Source organism: Rattus norvegicus, chromosome 15 (assembly GCF_036323735.1).
Source record: "Rattus norvegicus strain BN/NHsdMcwi chromosome 15, GRCr8, whole genome shotgun sequence".
In the NCBI taxonomy this organism is placed as follows: Eukaryota; Metazoa; Chordata; class Mammalia; order Rodentia; family Muridae; genus Rattus; species Rattus norvegicus.
Window position 1 is genome coordinate 69,848,286 of NC_086033.1, and position 21,476 is coordinate 69,869,761.

A 21,476-nucleotide genomic window follows, 5' to 3' on the forward strand; every position below is an offset into this window, starting at 1 on the left:
TGAATGGCAAAGAAAGGTATTGTCATCTTATAGGGTAAGTCTATTCCCTCCCTCCCTCCCTCCCTCTCTCCCTCCCTCCCTCTTTGTGTGTGTGTGTGTGTGTGTGTGTGTGTGTGTGTGTGTAAGTGTGTAAGATGAGGCTTCTGAAGTATAGTAGCAGGTTTCTATAAGGTTTTTTCTAAAGGTCTGTATTGTCATTTATCCGTGTTCCTTCCTTGACCCTGCCCCCTGGTCTCCCATTTCCACCCCAATTTAACTCTTCCTGTTATTTCATTCTTATCTTCCTTCCACTTTCCTCCCTTTCCACCTGTTGGTTCTTACTAATTTCCATACCTTTTTGGCTATTCCAAATGAAGCATGCAGACCTGATGATTGAAGCTAATATTCACAAATGAGAGAGAACGTGACGTTTGTCTTTATTAGTCTTGTTTACCTCCATTTACCTGTGAATTAAATATTGTGTTTTCCTTAACAGCTGAACAATATTGCATTGTGTGAATATAACAGGTTCCCATTATCCATTCATAAGTTGACAGACATCTAGCTGTTTCCTCCTTAGCTGTTGCGGTGAGTTGAGCATTGGTGAACATGGATGGGCAGGTATCTCTGGCAGGGTCTAGAGTCCTTTTGTTGTTCTGTCAGTCTGAAGTGACGTGGCTGCGTCTTGTGGGAGATCTGCTTTACTGAGGTTCACAGTGGGTGCACCAGTTCCTCCTCTCACCTCAATGAGTGACTGTGGCTTTCCCTCATTCATCCTGGTGCTTACTGTCATTTGTCTTTCTGACTGGGATAAAATGAAAGTCGTTTTAGTTTTAATTTTCATATCCCTGGCGGTTAAGGATATTGAACATTTTAAAAATTGTTTCTTGGCCATTCGTTTTTCATCTTTTGAGAACTCTGTTTAGTTTCATGCTCCGTTTTAAAATATAATTTCAAACTTTAAAAGGCTGTACCCTTAGCTTCAAGGCTTGGAGCGGGAATAGAACTGTGTGTCCAACTTATGTTTCCTTGCTGGGATTTGGTGTAGCCTCGGCTTATACAGATTTTGTACATGCTGTCACAACTGCTGTGAGTTTATACACTGCCCTGCTGTGTCCAGAAGACAATGTTTTCCTGCAGTCATCCACAACCTTGGGCTTCTTCACTTCCCCGTGGCTTGGGAGGTCAATTGAAGTATTTGTGTTATGCTAGGGATTAGCATTCTATGTCTCTTATTCTCTGAAGATGAACTAGTTGTGGATAACTGTACTAATTACCATCTACTAAAATGGCTTCTCAGATCGATCTATGAGTTTAACAAGTTCGAAGTTGGTTTAATATTGTGTTTATTTAGCAGCGTAGTATTACTTTTGGCAGAATAGTCATTTTCACAGTATTAATCTTTCAACGAGCATGGGATGTTCTTTCCATTTTCTGGTTTGTTTGTTGTTTCCTTTTTTCTTTCGTATCAGAGCTTTCACTATGTAAGTCTTTTATTTTATTGGTAGATTTATGCAAGATACTTTACTTGAAAAAAATTTAGTCATTTTATTTTATGTGTATGAATGTTTTGCCTGCATGTATGTATGTGTACCAGTGTATGATTGGTGCCCACAGAGGTCAGGCGAGGGGGTTAGAGTCTCTGGGAACTGAAGTTACAGATGGTTTTGAACATGTTCATGTCTGTTGCCCCTGGAGGTCAAGAGAAAATGCTTGATTTGAATATTAAAAATTTCTTTGTATTTAGCTACTTCATCACCATTCAGAGGCAAGGAAAAGGTAGTAAATGAATAGAAAGCTTACATTGTAGACCTTAGAAACATGATTCTTGGTCACACTTGTGTGTGAGAGGTTAGGTATTGTTTTCTATATTGGGTGATCAGTGCTGTGATGAGCTGATCTGTACTAGAGCCAGAGAAAGAAGAGATTAGGTTTGAAGTTTAACCATGTTGGAAAGATGTGGCAAATGAGGCAGTATTTCACTGACATTCTATTAGAATTATACCTCTGTTAGTGATAGCAGCCCTCCATTAGCCAAGCTGGCAAGCCTAAAACCGCCTTCTTTGAAAAGGGGTATCTCCTTGGTATCCTTGTCCACTGCCAAAAGACAGAAAAGGTTTAGATGTACATGATCAGCCAGAGGTAAATGGAGCAACAGAGGAGAATAGATCTCTCTGTTTTCCAAGCGAAATTGGCAGACAAGTTCCTTCTGCAAAAATTGAGTGTTAAACAAATCATAACCCAGTAGTTTCTAAGCACTAGGTTGGGGATATATAGGTTGGTTAGTTCTGACTGTGTATACCCAAATGCCTCCCAGAACTTGGCACACTTTTTAATAAAACTTTAATCTTAATTATAAGTGTCTAAAAAAAAATCAGTGTTCATGTAGGATGAAAGACAACATTCTTTTCAATGAAACAGTCTAATTTATTATTATGGTAACCTATACTTAATAGGTACTTTATCAAAATAAAGACTGCCTAAAAATTTAGGAAAGAAAAACAATATGCTAAATTCATTTGTTGCTTGTGTTGAATAGATTTATAACGATAGTTCAGACTATCTTGATATTTTGAGCTATTATAGTGTTCTTAGAACAACTGAAGGATCTTTTAAGGTGATCACTTTCATTTACATGGGCATATATACTTTCAGTGAGATGGGTGTTTTAGGATTCTAGCTTATACTCAAGTTTTAGAAATTGGCACTATTCACGGTTACCCCCAAAGCTACCCTGCTTAAGAGGCAAATTTAAATGTTTTGTCAAGAAGAGACAACATTCACATTTTTTTCCCATAAAAGCAAAGATAGAAATGTAAGAAAAGAAATGGGTATAACTTCCATTAAGAAGCCATATCTGAATTTTTACAATAATTACGTTCTGGAGGTGTCCAACAGGTATATTCTCATGTTTACATAATTCTTCACAATACTTGTTTTATTTCCACAGAAGAACTGAAAATTTGAGTTAGTTTTCCATTTCTCATTACACTATAAAATTAACTCAATTAATTTTTTCCTTTGAACTTGATTATAATAATAATAGCCTCCAAATTGTTGTTTTGGCCCGCAATCAGATCTTCCATGTTTTTCATTGATACTGCATTATTATGATCCATTCCACTTAAAATCTAACCTGTGTATGAAGTACAAACTGTTAGTCATAATGATATGATAGTTATTACTTACTAGTCCCAATTTTTTATTTGTTGGGCAGTCATGTCATATCATAATTACTTTAAAACCTCTATTAGTTCCCTGTGTGCATGCTTATGGCCCTGTAACTTGCCCTGGAAATACTTGAGTTGGCTGAATATTCTTTGTCTTTAAATGTGTTCCATCCACAGGAAGCTCTTCCTGAGGTCTCACCATTTTTAAATGCTGACCATATAAACTGTATACACTAATTTCCACATCATAGAGAAGTTTTGTTGCTGTTATAACCTTATAAAACTATAGGTACTTTTTTAAAAAAAAAGAAATTAAATATATGGCTTTATTTGTGGCTAGTTTCTCATAAGGCTTTTAAAAACTCACCTTGGTGTCAGGGTTGTATTTTAGAGAGTTGAAGATAAAATCCAGACAAATTGCATCCTGCACCCTCAATTACTCTATGGGCTTACAGGAGCTAACGATTAAACTGTTAAGTTGCAAAGCAGGTATTTGTTTTCCTGTGGTACAGGGTAACTATTGAACTTATGTGAACTAAGGCAGTTTGAGAAGTTAAAGATTGAAATATATAATCTTAGTGAGTCTGAAACAATACAGGAAGGGAGGAAGGAATGGATAATGTTGCTCTAAAGTTATTAGCACCCAGACATGAGAAGGAAACATCAGGGACTAACTACTACTAGTTGGTACTAGTTACTACTATAATACCAAAGAACCACTCTTTCCTGGTACATACTTAGATAACCCAGCTTTTAGAAGGATGTGGAGAGCATGAACTTGTTACCTAGACACTGGCTGTGTAGGCAGCACTGATGTCCTGTTTCAAACTTCTTTTGCCCCTTCAGTTTTACCGAGCAGAAGTTGAAGCCCTGCATTCTTCGGGCATGACAGCGGTTGTGAAGTTCACGGACTACGGAAACTACGAAGAGGTGCTTCTAAGCAACATCAAGCCTGTTCAGACAGAGGCATGGGTACGTGATCCACATTCTGTACAAAGGCTACTTTGAAGAAAATAAATAGCTCTAAAGGATTAGACATAGTCATACAAAATTTGCAAGTGAAAAGTATTGATTTTGTTTGAGAGTGGCTACTCCAGCTAAAGAGTGCAGCTTTATTGGAACTTAAAACAAATGCATTGCAGTTACTTCCGTGTATAATGTGTTGTTATATCATGCTTTGGAAATAGATACCCTTGCTTACATGTTTGACAAATATTTGTATGTATAAAATTGGGTTTTATGCATCTTTTTCAAATTGTTACTTTAAATGTGGCTAAATTATGCCAAAAGTTGTCAAATTTCAATCTCTAAAGGATACATGTTTTGTTTATTATTTTAGGTACCTATACAATTGAGAAAAGCACTTTAAATTATATATGGCTTTGCACAGTGTTTACCACATGAACATCTTTACACATATATGTCTATGTTTGGAGTAACTATTTCAATAGAAATAGCTTGTCTGAGCTGTGTCATATGTTGATCATATTACGTTAGGATTTCCCTGGCCTCATAGAGCGTGTGTTATTTAGGACTCCCTGACTTTATGCAGGGATTACCATCCATTGGCCAAGTGCTGCCCTACACTTTTTATTTTCATTGATTTCTCACAGTTTCCCTAAAGGGTCAAATAAACAGAAAATGATATCCCTCTGCCAGGAGCCCTCACCCCATCTTTGGAACCTTGCATTGTCCTTTCATGAGCTGCTTTAGATTTGATGTTTTAAGGTTTTTCTGAAATGTCTTCATTGGTGTCTTCATCCTCCAGTATAAATAAAGCAAGAACACAAAACTCAATTGCAGCACTCAAATTCAGAGCCAAGGATGTTTGTTGCTCTTTTATTCAAGAAGAGCTGTCATTTCGTAAGGTAATTTATCATTTTACCTTACAGTGTGATGTCACTGTTGGTTCCTTAGTGTAATTAAGAGGACACCTCCATCAGCTTCAGAGTTTTTCTCTAAAAGACCAAAATACCATCATTATGTAAATTATATTTTTTCTCTCTTGGGAAAGCATGGTTTCACCTAGCTTTACACTTCTTGGTCTCAGGTGATGGCTATTTTCATTCTCCCCATTTTCTGCTAATATTTTCTAACCTGATTTTAATGGTAAAGTTTATTATTTGCTCTGTATTTCTAGAAGTTGAATTAAGACTGGCTATTTTTACATGCTCCCAGTTGTTTTTAGTCATAGCATTCAGTGTTAAAGTGGAAGTCATATTTTTAATATGTAAATTATACTTACTTTATCTAGAGGCTTACATGATAAAAGGTGGTATCATATAGCTCAGGCTGTACTTATCGTGTAGCCAAGGATGACCTTAAACCAACCCTTCTGCCTCTACCTGGCATTACAGGTGTGCATTCTTATGCCGGCTTCAAAGTAAAGTTTTTATGTAATTTAGTTTTTATGGTTTCAGAAGTCTTAGTGAGGGATTGGTTTTACTCTGTTCTCCTAAAGGAAATGTTCGGTTTTCTTCCTGTCTTTTTGTTCTTCTAGGGCAGTCAGACCCGATGACGGTTTTTGTTCCACACTGATCCTCTCCTTCAGAGGTGTGTGGCCCTGAAGTGCTACAGTCAGCACTGTCACTTTTCTGCCCTAACAGTCTTCATGGCCCTTACCTTGATTTTTATTTGTGTAAACATAGCTCATGATGGCTTTATCAGACGTCATAACTAGTTTGCTGATTGTATTTGAAGCCACAATATACTCTGTTAAATACTCATTTATGATTTACTTTCATGTATTTTTAATCTGGAATGCGACACCTAAACTGTTTTCAGAAGCAGGAGAAGATCACTGCATCTTCTGAAGGTTTTGCCATTCTTTTCCTCCTGTGTGCAGAGTTTGCATAAATTAGTGTATACTGGTTTATATGCACAGTTTGGACTGGGGGCCTCATTGTTGAGGAAAGGTCAGCCATTCTTCTATCTCTGCAAGAGTAGTTACTTGAGAGAAACATTTCCTTGAAATATGGATGCCACCAGCTTAACATTTCTCTTCTCTATCCATTTAAGCAATATCTATGTGTGCATAGATACATACATAAGAATCCACACAGTAATACAATCTATGCAGATGTCAGTACATGTGATCTAGAGTCAAGGTAGAATTCTCTTAGCTCTGAGAGTATTTGTGTTGCAGTCTGTGAGCACATTTCTTTCTGTACCTTGGGACTGTCTCAAGGTTAAGTTAATCAAAGCTCTACAAAATTATAAGGAAAGCATCCACTGTATCAATAGGAAGGCAGTCCTAGTTGACCGACTCACTGTATAGATTTAAAGGGCTGCAGAGAACTGCTAATAGGCCTTGGCATAGTTGTTCATTTAATTGTGGATTATTGGACTTTCAGCTCTGACCTTCTTACACTACATATGTGTGCATTTTTATGAAATACTATGTTTATTTGATTAATATTCATGTTTGTTACTGGTGCAAGATGTTGGAAAATTGCCTCTTAAGTTTTCTAAAAATACCAGTGATCATTTAGCAAAGGTGTGCTTTTCCAGTACAGAACAATCAAAAATAGCTTGAATATAAACCAAAAAAGCGTTTATAAAAACCAGTTGCTTGTACTGCTTCTCAGCGATTTAAGGATAAATTGGCAAGTAAAAAGCATGAAATATTAAGAGATATAAAGACTGAGTTAATAGCTGGTTGTATGGAAAATTAAAATAAAAATTAATGCTTTAAATCTAAGTGTTAATGTTTTTCTCATGAGGTTTAGGGGTTATTTATCTTGCCTATGTTGGTGGCCAAATATTTATTTCCCTTTTCAATCTGGATGTGCCCACCTTTTTATTTCCAGAACTTATCAGGGATGATATTTTAGACACTCAAAATATATGTTCTGATTTTGAATGAATACTTTATTTCTTTGAAAATGGTTTATTAAACATCTTGTGTTAACCTTGAACGATTGTTGTTATTACAACTAGATTTTATTTGGATCTTTTCACTACTGTAGGAAGGTATTTTTTTTCTTTTTTTTTTTTTTTTTATTGGAAAGCTTTTTTCCATGCAGTATATTCTGATTGCAGTTTCCCCTCCCCCAACTCCCTTCAGATCCTCACCACTTCCCTTCCCACACAAGTCCATTCCCTCCCTCCCTCCCTCCCTCCCTCCCTCCCTCCCTCCCTTCCTTCCATTAGAAAAACAGGCATCTAAGAGTAATAAGATAAAATAAGTTTTATTTTAATATCTGTCTTGTAATGAACGTTCTATTTCTCTCTCGTAAAGTGCTATTTCCAGTTCACTTTTAACTCTATAAATGCTCCAGTTGTCCCTATTCTTCTTCCTTTGGGACCCTGTAGTGTCCCCAGACAAAACAGAAAACATTTTAAAATAAAATAAATAGAAAATAAGTTTCTTTTTATTTTGTGTTCGTATATTGTATGCTGATATTCACATGTGTGTCTTATTGAAACATTATAGAGCTATAGATGGTTGATGCATTATGGAAATATACATACATGGAAAAACCCATTATGTTTATTAATCCTCTCTATTGTATGGGAAAACATTAGCAAGCAAGAAAATCTGCTAATGGTGCTCCCTGCAGGCTTCTTCCAAATTGGCTCCTTTGAACTTCAAAACTAGTAAGAGGAAACCAGTTCAAAGTTGCTACAGGCAGTTTGGAAAAACCTTTGGAGTAGTTGGCTGTGTTGCACAAATTCATCCTTCGTTTTCCTGGAGTTGTTTCTGAAGACTCCTTTACACTTGGGGCACCGCTGTCTCCTGAGTTTTCAAGTGCCTTCAAGACTTAGACCCTGTAGGATGGTTATGTTCTAAGAAGTGTTTTGGAGCATGCTGGTATCCAAGGCTTCCCTTAAAAGTGTTGTCATCATGTACTTTTTCTGTCAGGAAATAACTGCTGTTATTCCAAGCAGACAGTAAACATTGTGTAATGTTAATTCTTCGACCTTACCATGCACATAGTCTTGGGTAGTAATTCTGGAAGTGGCAGATGGGTTGTAGGGAATCGTCCTGTCCTGTGTTTTTCTCTGGGATCATTAGATTACAGGGCAAATACTCCTTACTTACCTCCAGGTGAAAGGCATTATTCCTGTAATGAGTGTATATAATAAGCCCATTAAAGTCTCCATTCCATACACAAAAGTAAGAAGCATATTTTCGTTACATGAAGTTATCTTCATTGTGTTTTCTTACCTCTTGAACTCTTAAAGCAAGATACCAGTAGATGATTCTTTATTCCACTTTAGTTTAAAGATAAAATTGTTGTTGAAGGAAATACATTAAGGAACTTATGTATTGCAACCCTTTCTTTTCCCGCAGCTGACGGGATGACTCAGTGGATAAAATGCCTGCTGTACAAGCAAGAGGGCCTGAAGTTTGTTCCCTAGCACCCATGTAAAAATCAGGCATAGAGTTTTACATCTTTCATCCCAGGGCTAGGAATTGAAGACAGGAGAATCCTGGGCTCACTGGACGGCCAGTGAGGTTCAGCGAGAGACCCTTCCCCAAAACAAAGTGTAAAGTGTAAAAGGCTGTGGCATCTAGCTTCAGGCTCCCTGTATACATGCATACACATGTGCATACATACATGTGCATACATACATGTGCAGATATGCAAGGCGTACGCACCCCACCCCACCCCACCCAACACACACACACACACGCAGGCATACACAATACTACTAATGGACAAGAAAAACATATTTTTCCATTTATTTCATTATTACATCTTGATTTTGGATTTTTAATCAAATTATTATGCTGTCCAGGCCTGCCTTGAACTCTCCTGGGCTTAGACAATCTTGAGTATGGAGAAGTATAGGTGTATTATACTATTACTGTCTCTGCTTCCTATTTACACAATAAAATTTAGCCTGGCTAGCTGTCATGTGCTAGAAATGACAGCATTCAGAAGGCTGAGACAGGACGTCCACCCTTTCAAGATCATGCTGGACTGCGTGCGGACTCTGTGCTTCTACCTGCAGTTAGATACTTAGACTCTATCTGAGGTTTTAGTTTTGAAATAACTTTGGGCAAGTTTTTTTTTCCTGTCCAATTATAGCATCCTGGAAAACACACTTAAAAATTACTCTTTCAAATTCAAATAACATTATAAAAAGTCATAAATTATTCCACTAAAAATACTTTTCTAAAAAGCATACAGTACCTACCAACATAGGTACTTCCTTGGAAGATAGGGTTAGGACAGATGGGACAATGAGTTATGTTTATAAATTAGTTAGGCTATGTGCAACTTGTACAGGATATCAAAGTCATAGGATGTATTAAAATGAAGACAATTTTTATACAAATTATCAACTTCAAAAGGGGGTTGAATTATGTAGCAGTGAGGCTTTGACAATTCATATTTAGTCCAAATGCCTGTTTGATCATAAACTTGCCATTCTTGCTGATAAATGTTCTGATAGATTAGTGCCCCTGTTAGTGCTAAGGCCAGATTGGCTTTGGCCTCTGAAGACACTAAAAGCATGTTTTGTTTGTTTTCACCATCTTTTGGGAAACGTGTGGACAGTGTTCATTTTCTTTTGTGGTATAAAGTCAGAAGCAAACTGTATATCTAGTTTAAATCTAAAACATCCTTTTAAATTATAGATCCAGAACCTCATCAATGTATTTTCTTTTTAGTGTCTTTAATTAATTTTAATTATGCTGGCGATTGAACCCTTACCCATGCATGCTGTAAGCACGTCATTCCTCAGATGAACTACAAATGGTGTTTAAGCTTCCTTTAATACATTTCTTACCTTTGATGTGATTTCTTTATTTCTTCTTTATCTATTGCTCAGCATCCTACGGTTCTTACCATACACTGTGGGCTGTACTTGAGCCCTTGACTGGAGATACAAAAGCTGCTAACATGGGGGAGGGACCTCGTTCACTCATAAGTGCACTCCATATTTACAAATGCACAGTCCGCGTAACCCTTGAAACTCAGAATCAGTGGTAGCAGATAAAGTAAATAGAAGATGATGAAAACCTTGAGATTTAGCTTTGATGCACTTAGAGTGTATTACAGAAATATTTTATGCCTTCATTGAAAATATATAATTTTCAGGATCGATGAAAATGTATGTCAAAATTTTGATAAAAAATGTTGTGATCTCTTTACTCCATATTTAAAGACCTTTTCAAACAGTTTTAGTCTAATTTGAGATACCTTTTATTGATTAGTAAAAGTATAGATTGTATTATTGTATTCTTTTTTCTGAAGGTGAGTAACATGGCAGGTACTAGCAATCCCTTGATGCCTTAATTTAAAGTTGTTTTAATGATTTTCCTCAGATTTGTTCCTAACTTAATTAGAGTTTATAAAGTAATTTATGCCTGAAATTAAATATTAATATCACATATCAAGTTAGCATAAAATTGCCCTTTTGCATATTTGAATAATTCTAGGAGACATTACATTAATCTGTTATCTCTTAAGTCTCTCCTTTACTGATGCCAACCTAAAGTATGGACTTATGAATATATTATGTTGGTTAATTAAGGAATTAATTTATGACTATCATTTACTGAATATGATTTTAACATTTTCCTTCAAAGCAGTTTTATGGGTCTAGTGGGTGAGGGCCACAGCTGACAGGCTTGGAGTTGTCACCTGCACTTTCTTTCCCTCTGTCACCTGAGTCAACAGGTGAAGAGTTCTATGTGTAAATAGTGCCTTCCTGTTTGCCTTGAAGCCGTGATTTCACTGTTGTGAGTCCTACCATTTTTTTTTCAAAACTATGCAGAGTATATTTGCTAATCTGCTTATTGTCTGGGAAAGCAAGTAGCAAAATTAATAAATATAGATGATATTTTTTGTTATGTTTGTTTCTGTGTTCCTGAATTTCAGCCTTATGTTGGGGATGTATCCTAACAATATTAAATGATAGTTCTTTTTAAAGATTCTGTTAGATTAGATTGTCTGATTCTTCTTGAGTTAAGTTTTGGATGATTTCACCTGCATCTGTAATGGGAGACAGTGTTGTCCCTCATTATGTACCGTAGCTCAGTTTCTTTTCAGTTGGAATTCTATCAGTGCAGCTTTCTGCCTATCCTTAGTCAGTGACACTGATGAACCCTGACAGTATTGAGCAGTGAACATATGGTACATATTTGATTTTATAGTAGAGTTAGTTATGGATAATCCACATCTTTTAAATTCTTGTGTTGTCAGTGTTTCCTTTCTTAATGTTATTTATATTATCAGCACCATTGTTTTCATTTTTCTTTCTAAAGATCTTGTCTTTATCTTAATTTTTCAAATCATCTGATAGGCTGATTCCTTGTGATTTAATTTTCCATACTTTACTGGACCAATGCTACTTTTTATAGAATCATATACAGCAGGTTTTAGCATCATATCTCTAGTGAAGAAGCAGACTTGTCCCATTTTCTTGTGAGAAACACTTTGGTGTTGCAGTTTCTCCCTCTGTTAAACTTGGTAACTACTGGCAAGTGTTTCCTTATCCTCTGGCTTGGCGTGACGTGACTCCCTGTCATCGGTTTAGAGTGCCACTTGGAAGGGAAGGAGCTGCTGGAGCAGTGAGTGAATGGTTCAGTTGCCTTCGCAATGGAGGCAGAGGTTCTAGTCCCGCAGCTTAGAGCAGCAGCCTAAGGCAGCAAGTCATTGTGCGTGGGCTCCCTCATGCCTGAATGATCTGCTTTTCTCAACTATGCTCTGGGAACATGTCAGCATGGAAACAGATTTGGAAAATGTCAGCTAACATAATTAAGTCTAATTTTTCATTACAGAGCTTCTTTGATTTGATGTCAAATTAATAAGAACTGTAGGTGGACCAAGAAAAAGAGTTAATATACAGAGCTTCACAGACTTACTTGCTCACGGAATCTTTAGTTCCCTTTCTTGAGCCTGTACAGTATAAGTGTTTCCCTCCCTTACTTTAATATTTCCATCTATAAGATGGCACCTAAATATATAAAACCAGTTTTCTCCAACATCCCAAGATTTCTACTTTCTGTAAACAGCAAAATATGTTTTCTAAAACTATGACATTTTCTGTCCTTATGTTTTTAGTAATTGGATTTTATTGCATAAAGAGAATGATTTTTTATCTAATTTTGCAAGTTTTTATATATTAATTTTAAAAAATTGCTCCTTGGGATTTCTATTGTAACATTTCTAATAAGTCCTTTTCTGACGACTCGACCTAATAGTTCATAATATTTCTCTATTCCTACAATGAGGTATTTTCATATTTATTTTTCTCCAACAATCTAGCTCCTATTTTTTCGTTAAGCTGCCAGTGGTTACTGAATAAAAAAGTATCTAAATCAGTTAATTCAGCTGGGCATTTCTAAGTGGAGGGGTGGATGACAGGATGACAGCGCCTCTGCTCTCGGCACTACATGGTTCCCTTACTAGTAGCTTAATACAGTCTCCCAGTCTTCACATACTGTAATGTTGACTCATTAGAAGCCGATACTGTAAGCCTCTGAGGAAAGAGACTCTTGTCTTCTTCTCAGGATTTCTTCTCCTTGTATCCCTAGCACCATTCCTTAAATCAGATGAATGCATGATCCAGAGTCTAATTTCAGAGCTTATTTCTAAGATCTGTTGGAGTTGGAAGAGTATTCTTACTTTAAAAAATACCCTCTTTCCAGGTACTTAAAAAGGGAGTCAGAATTGACTGTTGGTAGAGCTGGTAGAAATAATAGGAATCATTATAATAATCATATTATATTACATATAATAAAATAATATAATAATCATATCATAATAATCAGTGGTCCTGTCCTGCAAGTGCTATCTCTCCTGAGGTTGACAGCATCAGACTTTTAAATTCATATAGATTTCACTGAGTTGAGCTCAACAGTGAAAGTCAGTAAGTATTGAGTAATTATTATAGCTGCAGTATCAAAAACTCCTTTCTAGACACCAACATCACAGCTCCATATGAGAGTTTTTCCCAAGGACTGTGTTATTTTCTTGTAATCTTTTTGGAAAATAGGCTGCTTGCTTATGTGACGTGAGTTCTGTCTTCTCTCTGGTAGTTATGTGGTAAATACTGGTAAGACAACCATCAGACTGAAATGGCACGGTCCGGGAACATGGCTGGTGTGGCTCTGGGTCACAGCTGTTGAAGCACATGCCATGGGAAGGGACAGTGTGAAGAAAGTAACCTTGGAAGCCCAGCATTGATTTTCTGAGACTGACTTTTTTTTTTTTTAGATAATAATTTCCTGGTAATTTAAAAATTATGAATAAATATACTTTATTTTCTTAGATGGTAAAATTAGGATATTAGGGTCACTCCTTTGAGTCATGATTTACAAAGAGCTTACTATGCAAAGCATGACATTAGACATTAGCTTAATTTATCTCTGTATGGTTCAAACTCTATAAAAATTGTGATCATATAATCTTTTAAGTGTTGATAATTATTTTTAGTATCACTTAATGAATGACTTAGGACTACATAATAAGCACTTACCTTACAAGACTTAGGTTAAAAAATTTGCAATGATATGTAAATAAAGCACAGAAACATACTTTTTCTGATAAGATGGCGTAAAGATTTCAGTATTTTAAAGTATGAAACAAATCTTTAACAGGGTACTGTAAACTTTTTATATCTTTTAGGTAATTCCCCCTCATTTTTGTCCTCCTTCTCTGCCTCTCTTGTTCCTATCCAAGTCTTTCCCCTGTTGTTTTGTCCCCTTTGTTAGCCTGCTCATTTGGAAGATGTCAAGTGATTGACTATTAGGGTGGATGCTTTCTAGCTCAGACAGTACTGTGGTTCAACTACTTTCTGATTAAAGTAGCGTTGGAGGCTTAGAAAACAGCGATGGGAGCGAAGACTTCCCATCTTTCCTGCTGGATCCATATTAAACACATACTTTGCACATGACCCTACCTGTTCTCACAAAGATGCTCAGGGTCTGAAATGTGTGAAGACTTAACTGCAGAAGGTCCAGAAATGATGAAAAGGTGGCCCCAGGCACAGGCAATTTGAATTGTATCCTTATATTCTTAGGATATTAGAAAAGGAAATAAAATTTCTCACTGAATTTGTTTATATTTTGTTAGAAATGTAAATAAAAAATTAAGATGTATTTCCTTCGGAGAAGTTATATTCTCCAAGCTAGATGTTAGAAGGTCTAAATTTTGTTATAGAAATGTAATTCTAAAACACAGCACTAAAAGTATTTGACATAATATAGCAAAGAATATAGGTTATATCTAAATAATAATATATACATACATGCTTCTGTTGAAAATGTGAACTATGAAAAAACAATACATGAACTTTCATTCTAATGATTATAATTTTTAAATATGGCATTAACCACTGAGTTAAGATGACTATGTGGGTGAAAAGTGGTTTCTCACCGTGGGACACTGCTGGTAGGTTGGTGTCTTGGCTCATCATCGGTTTTCAGAATCATTCTTACAGTGTAATTTCAAAGGTGTAACTGAAGCTGTTCTACAAACTGAGCAAACCGCTTTTAAAAAACTTAATTGTAAAAACTAAAGTTTTATTTTCTGAAGTGAGAAATTACAATGCTTTGAGATTTCAATGAATTTTACCTAAATGGTAAAGTGGAGCAAGATATAACTTTGGACATTAACATTTATTGCCATTCTTGAGTCCAAGGTTGGCAAACACTGAGAGTCTCTGTGCTCTGTCCTGAAAGGATTTTGTGTAAAGGCTCCCAGAAAGAGAGTAAATGTCTGCTCTGCTCAGCCTCTGAAAGAAGGGCCAGGGCAGGGCTGGTTGTGGGCAAATTACTTCCACCTCCCTTTTTGCCCCTGCTTCAGCTCCAGGGGAGCTGTGAGTGCACAGGAGGAATCAGAAGACCTGGGTTCCAGTCCCGGTTCTGCCACTTACTGCCTATGTGACCTTGGGTAAGTTATCTGACATCTCAATTTCGCTACAGGATGTTGTGAGGATTAAATAATATGGTCTACACAAATGTGATTTGTAGCCTCCCAACATCTGTAGAGACAATTTTTATCACCATGGGCTTGGCCTCCTCCCTGTTCCTCTCAAGTGTTCTGACGTGTGCCTTCTTGAAGCAGTCCAGATGACTGCACTCCTTTTGCTTCTCCCTTGCCCTCTCTGCATAGGGACCATTGGCCCTGCCCTCTGCATGCTTCTCACAGTGGAAAACTACATGGACTAATCCTCACGCTGGACTGCGGGATATTCCTATCCCTTCTTACCCTCCTGTCACCTCTCTTTAATCTCAGAATTGCATGTTCATGAGCATCCAAGAGTAAGTCTGATGCATGAAGAATCAGGAAGTGTTGAAGAGAAGGACTTAGGTAGAAGGAAGGCCTTTTAGTCTTGTTCCCACCTCCTTTGTTAAGCAGGTTTGACTGGGAAAACAGTGTAAATGTTCTTCACTGTCACTTTCTATGTGTAAATCAGTTCCTCAGAAGTCTCACTGAAAACCTAGATCCTTGACCTGAGGAGAATCATAGAGAAGAGAGAAATTTGATAGCTCTTTCTTTTGGTCAGCTCTTTTAGGAGTACATGGTATAGCTTCTTCTGTTAGGAAATTGCTGGCCCACCTTAGTTCATAATGCTTGCCTTTCTGAGTGTCTAGTCCTGAAGGATGCATGGAACTGAGGACTATGATATGCTTTCTGGATCACATTTCAGACCAAATGATGCTTATAGGGCTTAAAGAAGAAAGTGTGGTGTAACTTCTCCCACAGTCCAAGAGTGCTTGGTCTGGCACTGGAAATAACAGTAGCCATTTACTGAGGATTGCTTGCCATTAATGCCTGGTTGCCATGCAGCGTAGTAACACTCATACCATTACTAGATTTTTTTTTTAAGTATTTTGCTTTTTTTTTTTTTTGGCCTTGAACCATTGACTTATACTTCATATGGTTTCTTGCTGAAGTAGCAGTGCCATCTTTTATAATTAAACCATGGTGACAAATGCAGGTTGACACAATACACAGTACAGTGTAGACTTATCAGTCAGTGGAAAAGTTTAATGATACGTTCATGCTGTCAAGGACGTAGGGAAATCTGGACCCTAGTACAGTGCTGAAGGCAGGGAAAATTGACAAGACCTTTTTGACACTCCAGCCCTACCTCCAAGATTTCAGAGTACTCAAATTTACAGCCAGTCATTCAATAGTCTCCAAGGAATCAATAATGGATTACAATACCATCCTTAAAGCCATATAAGTGTCTGACAACAAAAATGTTGAAATATTACCTGACAGAAATATGACAAATATATGTGTTAGTGAATAAAAAGAATTTCTAGACCTGAATGAAAATATATCAACATAGTTGTTTTAAAGTAATAAATAAAGTTAGACATAATTGTGGGGTGCACACACACACACACACACACACACACACACACACACACACACTCTGTCTTATAAATTTCCTATAACTTTCCATTATGTCTTCAATTAGAAAAGTCAAAAGCAAGTAAACTGATCGAGATTCGTTCTGTGATAGTTCATTCTCTGTTTCTAGTTTTTTCATACCTGCATGAAAAACACGTGATGTACAAAGGAGACAGCCTTTCTGTGTTTATTAAGCACAAGCTAACAGTATGCCTTGCATCTAGTTTCAAGTTGAGGTTCTTATTGTGAACTCCTTTCAAAGTGTCTAGAGTAATTACCACATGCTGCCCAAAGACATCAATAAAATTCAGTTTTTAGAAAATGCCTCTAGAAATGGTTTTTCAGAATTTGCTATTAATATTTATATGATCATGAGAATATTAACCCCTTCCAGCCTCCTGTCTGAGATTTTATTTTGGGTCCTTTGCCTCCATGTATCTTTGTCCATCATAAGTGTGATGTGCCCGAGAGGCAGAAGAGGGCATCACGTCCCCTGGAACTGGAATTAAGGGACGGCTTTGAGCTGCCGTGTGGGTGCTGGGAGCTCTGGAAGAGCAGCTGGTACTCTAACTCCATACAGTATGGCTTTTAGCTTGATGCCAGATACCCAGACATTCAGTATCACATGTTAGATTCCCATGTGTTTGGTAGGGAAGGTGATTTAAATTCTGATGTTTGCTGTATTTATTGTTTCTTTGGTTGTGGTGGTGGTCGTGGTGGGGTTATCTCAGTTAAAAAAAAGCAAGAAAGTTTGGTGGGAAATTACTTTTAAAAACTACTGTGTTGTTGGCTGTGTTGATATATGCCAAATCCCTTCACTAAGAAAGCTGAGGCAAGCAGATGACCTGAGCTGAAGACTTTGAAATCAAGCTAGGTGACAGGAAACCAGACCTAAAACTAGCAACAGTAAATGATTAAGAAAAGCAAAACAGAAAATCTGTAATCTCATCAAGTTTAACTTAACCCATTGATTTATCTGTTTATTATTGACTCTTTCATTAAGAGAAATTTTCTGAACATGGAACAGTTTAAAGTGAAGGAAAACTCATACGTGTTCATCATAATTTTTGTATTGTAATAATATATTACCCATCTACAGCTATAGAATTTAAAAGTAGAATGCAAATAGGAAACTAGGAAATCCTATTTAGAACAGATTGTTGTTTTAATGATCAGAGAATTAAAGTTAATTTGTAGATTACCTTATAGTTCTGTGTGTCACAGGAGAGTAGATCCTGTCATGGACAATTGATCTCTAATTGCTACCATGCCAAAATATTGGCATAACTTCTAAGGACAACCTAGAATAGAATAACATTGGTTTTCAGCCTTCCTTATGTTGTGACCCTTTAATACAGTACCTTATGTTGTGGTGATCCCCACCTAAAAATTATTTCATTGTTATTTCATACCTGTATGAATGCTACTGTTATGAATTGAAATGTGATATCTGATATGCAGGACATCTGATATGCGACCCCTGTGCAAGGGTCTTTCAATCTCCAAAGGGGTTGTGACCCACACGCGAGAACCACTGGCTTATAATCTTCCACTAAGACCACAGAACTTAGCAAAAGAGCTTGCTTCAGAGACCTTGCTGTTTACTCATTAAAATAAATACTAAAGATGTTTTTTTTTTTAAATCATAAGAGGGATAAGCCTCCCTTACTTAAAATGTGCCATGGTGGCCCATTCTTGGGTAAATTTAGGAACTAGCAAATTAAATATATTGTAGGGAGATATTTATGTTCATCGAAACTTCTGGAGGTAAATATATTAGAATCTAGAACTGTAAATATAAAGAATGTGTTGTGAAAATAATTGCCTTCAGGAACTTGACTACTTCATTTTTTTTTCTAGTAATCATGTCCTTGAAGGAGTTAGGCTCCATTTCAGCAGATACCAAGGAAGAGAAAACCTTTATATTTTGAAAAACTTAGTAATAAAATTAATGTATTTGATATGCTGGTGTGACTTGTCTCTGTGAAGACTGCCTTGAGGTTTCTTTTTGATTGGAAGCAAAATGAACAAACATGGTACTAACTTACTCTGTTAGTAAGTCTTAACAGTTCTTACTCTGTTTTCAGTATTATGTTGGTTATTAATGTGAACAACTGGTAAAAATAATTTTGTTAGTTAAAAGGCAAAGTAAAAGCTAGTTTGACATCAAGTGTTAGGTCCATCCCCTCTGTAAGTCACTAGTGATAAAAGAGGAGACTAGTTTGGTTCAAACCGATAAAAAAGTGAGCTAGGCTGAGGTGGTGCACACCTTTGATCCCAACACTTGGAGACAGAGGCACGTGATTGTCCATGATCCACATGAGGCCAGTCTGGTCGACAGAGCAAGTTCCAGGACAGCCAGGACTAGATGGACAAACCCTGTCTTGTAGAGAGAGGGGGCCAGGGAGGGAGACTGTGCTGTATCTAATATTGTAAAGAATTAGAATTTCACATTTAGGAACTAATATCTCACTTGAAGGGATTGGGTCTTTACGTAATGTTAATGCATTAGGTACCACAGCTGCTGTGGGCGAGGTGGTACTTTAGGGTACCTTAGAGTGAAGTAGACTGTGCTCACTCTAGAGAACCTTGTGGTTGATTTGTGTTCTACATTAGCATACAGATACTGTTGTCTTATTAAATGTGAGGTCTGTAACTGTATAAACCGCATTAGGATTTACCATGATGGATGTAAGCTCATCCAGCCTGTTCATCACTGCCACCAATGAGCAGAGAGAGCATGAAGTCCAGGCCAGCACGGCCTGGGTAAGGCATGTACTTTACAGTCTCAGCCGTGCGCTCTTCTCCGAAAACTCCAACCAAAAGACAAACTCATAGTTATGGTGAGCAACAGAACATCTGTTCATATCAAAGTGCCTGCTTCTGTGGCTTGGGAAGGAAGAACCACGCTATTGTTCAGTTCCTAAGCGAGATGGAGTTTTCCGAACTGCAGAAACAGCTTGGACCAGAGCTAGGAGCTGCACACCTGTCCCACGTTACTTCTCTTGGAAGGAAACCAAACACTTTTTCACACCGTTTTTTCCTTGCTATTAAACGTTTCCATTTTAATGTTACTAATAAAATGGAGGTCTTCATGGACTCTTGAAATGTGGGTCTAATATAAATTTCACAAATCTTTTTAAGTAAATTAGTTTTCCTTGTAGCACACAGTTCTTTGTAGGACTTGTTCTACAGTTCTAAAGTTTTTTTACCTCTACACCTCTGAAACCCTGTGGCGTGTCATAGCGTTCATAAGTGGATGGCTTCTGCTTGGGCGCAGACACGGTGCTTTCAGCCAGTCACACAGTACATGGACCTGCTTTTTGACATTGGCTGGATTGTTGTCCATACCTTAGTATTGAACCCTGTGCTGAGTGTGATATCTGAATCATGGATTTTACACTAGGGAAGTGGTTTGTATAGGAAATCTCTGATTTGTTGTTGAGTCTCACTGTTATCATTTGTAAATTGCCTTGTGATTTAAACACTATTACCAATAGCTGGCCATTCCCTCGAATCCTATTAGACCTACTTACTATGTTTTTAATAGTTTTTATTTATTTATTTATTTACTTACTTATTTTGAGATAGAGTCTCACAGAGCCCACAGTGGTCTCAAACTTGCTTTGTACCTGTGGATGACCTTGAATTTTTGATCCTCCTGACTATTTAATGATAGGATTACAAACATGTATTACTTCTTCTGCCTTTTTACTACTTATTTACTTTTTAATACACCCAACTTATGTTCATGTGAAGGATTTCATATTATACAGAGGAAAAAGACTTTCGTTTGTAGAGAAAGTGAAAACCAAAAATGTTGGTTGTGGTCTGCTAGTAATGGTGATTAATACTAACAGTTCTTCCAGAGGACCCACGTTCAATTCCAAGGACTCTTACATGGCTCACAACCATCTGTAGCTTTGGTTCCAGGGGATCCCATGCTGCCTGTCCTCCATGGACACTGCACATGTATGTTGTACATATATACAGACAGACAAAACACCCACACTGGGATCCCTATGAAGTAAATATCAGTATCTCCACTTCACACAAGAAAAATCACAAAGTCTGAGCCATTAACTTACCTACCTAAAATCTTTGCACTGTTAAGATGAAGGACTGATTTAGATTTGACAGTTTCTGAAACAAGAGTACAATCCTCTCCGGATGGGAGTAAAGGTTACTCACTCTCCAGGTGTATGCCAGGTTAACTAATGTACATCATTGTGGTAAGCTTATATTTTCATACGTTTGTCTGACAAAATGTCTTTCAACCAGTGTTAGTTATGACAGAGTCAGTCACCTGAGTTCCCTTATTTCTCCAAACACACGAGTAACTCTCTATGTTATTTAAGTCTAGAAGTATCAGCTCATGTTACTCAAGGGTGGGCAGGAGTTAGAAAGTCAGCCAACTTCTTCCTTTCTCATACAGCCCACTGCCGGAAGACTTTAATCTTGTGCTGTGTTGTATTTTCAATTTCTGAATGTACTATGAGTTAGTCCAGCTACATCAAGGTTCAGTTGTACTGTAACTGCCTGCCTAGACGTTTCCCTTTTGGATAGTAATGCTCTACCTTCTACCCATTCTGCAAAAATGAAGGCTGACAAATCACTCAAAAGCTGTATGGTCTGTTGTGCACAGTTATTCACAATATACTAGTAAGAATATTGGGTCCAGATCAGGTTACGCCCACTGCATAAACTTCAGCTATATTAGTGTAGAGCTCTGTGCTTAGGTTTGGAAAAGAATCTCCCCATGAAGATGTAATGAATTATGAACTAGCCTTGGGAGTCTGTTGTAAGGATTTCACTCAGTGTCAAGCACAATATGAATAAACTAGTTGAGCAACTGATAAAAGCTTTAAAGAAACTGCTTCGTATATTTGTCAAGGAGAGGAGAGTACTTTCTTCATGAGAGATATTTAATAGTATACTCTAGACAAGTCATATTTGAAATGATAGCCCAAGTAGCAGGTTATGTAGAATCGGTACTAAAAAT

The 21,476-nt window shown here is 37.1% G+C and overlaps 1 protein-coding gene across 7 annotated transcripts in view; it reads left to right on the forward strand.

Moving 5' to 3' along the window:
• Tdrd3 (tudor domain containing 3) overlaps positions 1–21,476 on the forward strand; it is a 162,852-nt gene that overhangs the window by 99,532 nt on the left and 41,844 nt on the right. For 5 of the 7 annotated variants that reach the window (XR_005493732.2, XM_039093362.2, XM_039093361.2 and 2 more), the window contains one exon: positions 3,996–4,121. Coding sequence is in view for 5 of the 7 variants with exons in the window: in XM_039093362.2 (XP_038949290.1) it covers positions 3,996–4,121 (126 nt within the window). In the remaining 2 variants the exon portion in view is untranslated. Of the gene's footprint in view, positions 1–3,995; positions 4,122–14,914; positions 15,002–21,476 lie in introns of those variants that run through there. The other 2 variants (XR_005493733.2, XM_063274315.1) reach the window with 2 other exon arrangements.